Source organism: Pollicipes pollicipes, unplaced genomic scaffold (assembly GCF_011947565.3).
Source record: "Pollicipes pollicipes isolate AB1234 unplaced genomic scaffold, Ppol_2.1 Scaffold_4881;HRSCAF=5763_pilon_pilon_pilon, whole genome shotgun sequence".
Taxonomy (NCBI): domain Eukaryota; kingdom Metazoa; phylum Arthropoda; class Thecostraca; order Pollicipedomorpha; family Pollicipedidae; genus Pollicipes; species Pollicipes pollicipes.
In genome coordinates, this window is record NW_023596576.1 from 47,731,726 (window position 1) to 47,734,593 (window position 2,868).

The 2,868-nt window shown below is 45.6% G+C and overlaps 1 protein-coding gene across 1 annotated transcript in view; it reads right to left on the reverse strand.

Moving 5' to 3' along the window:
• Positions 1 to 92, reverse strand: part of LOC119100936 (endocuticle structural glycoprotein SgAbd-4) — a 1,212-nt gene extending 1,120 nt beyond the window's left edge. Inside the window, exon 1 of the mRNA XM_037224144.1 lies at positions 41 to 92. Coding sequence (XP_037080039.1) covers positions 41 to 49 — 9 coding nt within the window. The 5' untranslated portion in view covers positions 50 to 92. The remainder of the gene's footprint in view (positions 1 to 40) is intronic.
• Between the last annotated feature and the right edge of the window lie 2,776 nt (positions 93 to 2,868).

Here is a 2,868-nt window from a genome sequence, read left to right on the forward strand (position 1 = left end):
CAGATCCCGCATGTACTGACGATCAGAGCGCTGTACTCACGAGCTTCATGTTTGGGGCGGGCGGGACCGGACGACTGCTGGGCAGAGCAGGGCGAGTGGTGCCGGTGGGAAGGCGGAGCGCGGTTTTATAGCAGACTGTCATGCCCATCCTCAGCCCGAGGCGACCTATGCTCATTCGCTGTCAAAGTCGGCCTTGGGATGTCGAAAGACCCGCCAGGAAACCGGTCATTGGTGGACAGTGGCGACCCCGGCGTACCGCAAGTCGCGCGAACCTCCAGTGACGCCGGCCGGAACACCGACAGAGGGAGGCGTGCTGACACCTCCACGCACAGGTGGCAAAATTGTCATGAGCAGAAGTAGTGAAGCCATTGCGTAACTCAACCGTTTGGATTGGACAGTAATTGCCATGGTACCCAGAGAGCCGTGATTTGCCAATGGTCCTGCCGGCACCACTAAGCGAAAGTCTCGTGGCTCCCCAACATAAAAATCCAGGGTAGGACTGGACGGTGGACAAAGACAGACGGGACAGGACTGAATTGATCCTGTTTGTAGATTTCATTCCGCCCTGTCCAGAAAAGATCAGACTGGACTGGACCAGATCGAGTCTTAGCATGTCTGTGCCGTGGGTGATGAATGCTTTCGCGGAAAAGGATGAAGGTAGCCTGCAAAAAACTCTAGATGAGATCTTATCATTGCCCCCATAGGCTACGGTCCACAGCATTTAATTGGATTCGTATCACTGTTCCATAGACGATGGAACGAAGGGATCTAGAGGACATGGTAAGTGTCGTTTTTAACGGGAAGGAGCCATTTGTAGGGACAGTGTGACTGCTTGCCTGCACATGCCGAACACTTCTTTATCTGTCATTGTACTTTCCATCCTAGTTCATGCAGTTGTATTTGAATTATTCCGGGATGTATTCAAAAATATGCATGGGATTCTCTGGTTGTACCAATCTCTAGCTACTAGGATGCCTGATAGGAACCGGGTGTGATGTAATGGATGCCAGGGACGGTAAATTCCGGCATTGAATGGGTGCACGTGTTGATGCATATTTCCCCACGACCCCACGACTACAAACTCGACGACAGCGTGTTGTATTTGACGCTGTTTTCCAAAATGCCGACATTTCCGGCTTTCCCGACGATTGCCAGCGTCACAAAAGCTCCTGTTTGCCACAATTAGTTTCCAAAGGATCCCCGTGCAAAACTTTTCAAAATTTTAAAGCAGTTTTCATCGTATATTTGGTTGTGGCACAGCTTCTTCCAAGGGTGGTTTTTGACTAGACATGCATCGCAGAGAGTAAAAACAGGTGTGAAAAGACATGACTGTTTATAAAACTGCGGTTGTTGGTTGTGAGCATGACTGTTCTCACGAACAGTCATGAACCCAGATCTCTCCAGTCAAAGCTTTTTGTTAGGTTTCGGTGACGTATCCAACGCCGATGCAACCGAACAGAATGCTTTATTCTGGCTACGTCGCTGTTGAACACTTTACATACACTTACATACGTTCACAGCTAACTTGAATAAACTTCGTTATTCATGAATGATCCAGAAATAAATGGGAATATTCAATATTTTTTAGTTTTGACAGTAGGCATCATGTATCAACTTATTAGCTCATTTATAACCATCGGTATACTTTAAAGAAGAAATGCCGCTGTAGACAACATGACCTCTTTTTGAGTAAACATGCTACTCATACGTCATTGTTTGATTGCGTCCCGGAACGTTTGTGTGTGTGTTAGAGGTACTGACAAACTGGCTGCGCGAAGTTGTCACCCTAACTCTCATACGTGGCTCTCCAGCTCGCCGAGAGATAGCAGTGGAGGTGCTGGAGGTGTTTGCTGACGAAATTAGCGTTAAGAGCTCGTATTTTGATCTTTTCCGGGATTTTAGTGCCTAATTTCTGGTGAATGTAATGTGTTTACTTGCATTTGTATGCTTGTGTATGGCGATTTTCTCAAATTATTCGATTGCAGATCCTTTTTTGCAATGTCTATTACACATGTCAAAGGCTATGCATTGTGTAGCACAAAACGTCCTTGGTATTTGAAGGTTGCACAGCGTGCACAATTTTGATCGAGAGACAATTGATGCTTATTATGTTTGTAAGCCGTGCTCACGTAAACCAGACATGAGCGATTTCATGATTGTCCTCTTCTTGGCGTCGAACACCGCACAATCAACTAATTAGCTCATTTATAACTATTGGTATACTTTGAAGAAGAAATACCGCTCTAGACAACATGATCTCTTTTTTAGTAAACATGCTACTCAATGCGTCATTGTTTGATTGTGTCATGTAACGTTTGTGTGATGTTAGAGATACTGACAAACTGGCTGTGCAAAGCTGTCACCCTAACTCTCACACGTGGCTCTTCAGCTCACCGAGAGATAGCAGTGGAGGTGCTGGAGGTGTTTGCTGACGAAAATAGCGTTGAGGGCTCGTGTTTTGATCTTTTCGTGGTTTTAGTGCTCATTTTCTGATGGATGTTATGTGTTTACTTGCATTCGCATGCTTGGGTATGGCGCTTTTCTCAAATTATTTGATTGCAAGTCCTTTTTTCGTAATATCTATTACACATGTCAAAGGTTGTGCATTATGTAGCACAGAACGTCCTTGGTATTTGAAGGCTGCACAGCGTGCACAATTTTGATCAAGAGACAATTGATGTTTTTATTATGTTTGTAAGCCAGACATGAGCGATTTCACGATTACCCTCTTCTTGGCCTCGAACACCGCACAGCCAATAGGGTGGCAGCATTTCAATGACGTTCCTGTGGGGGTTATACAGGCTTGAGTTACCTGGTCATAGTCTGCTCGAAAAAGTCTGTACTTTTTCGTGGGCGGAATGCATAGAG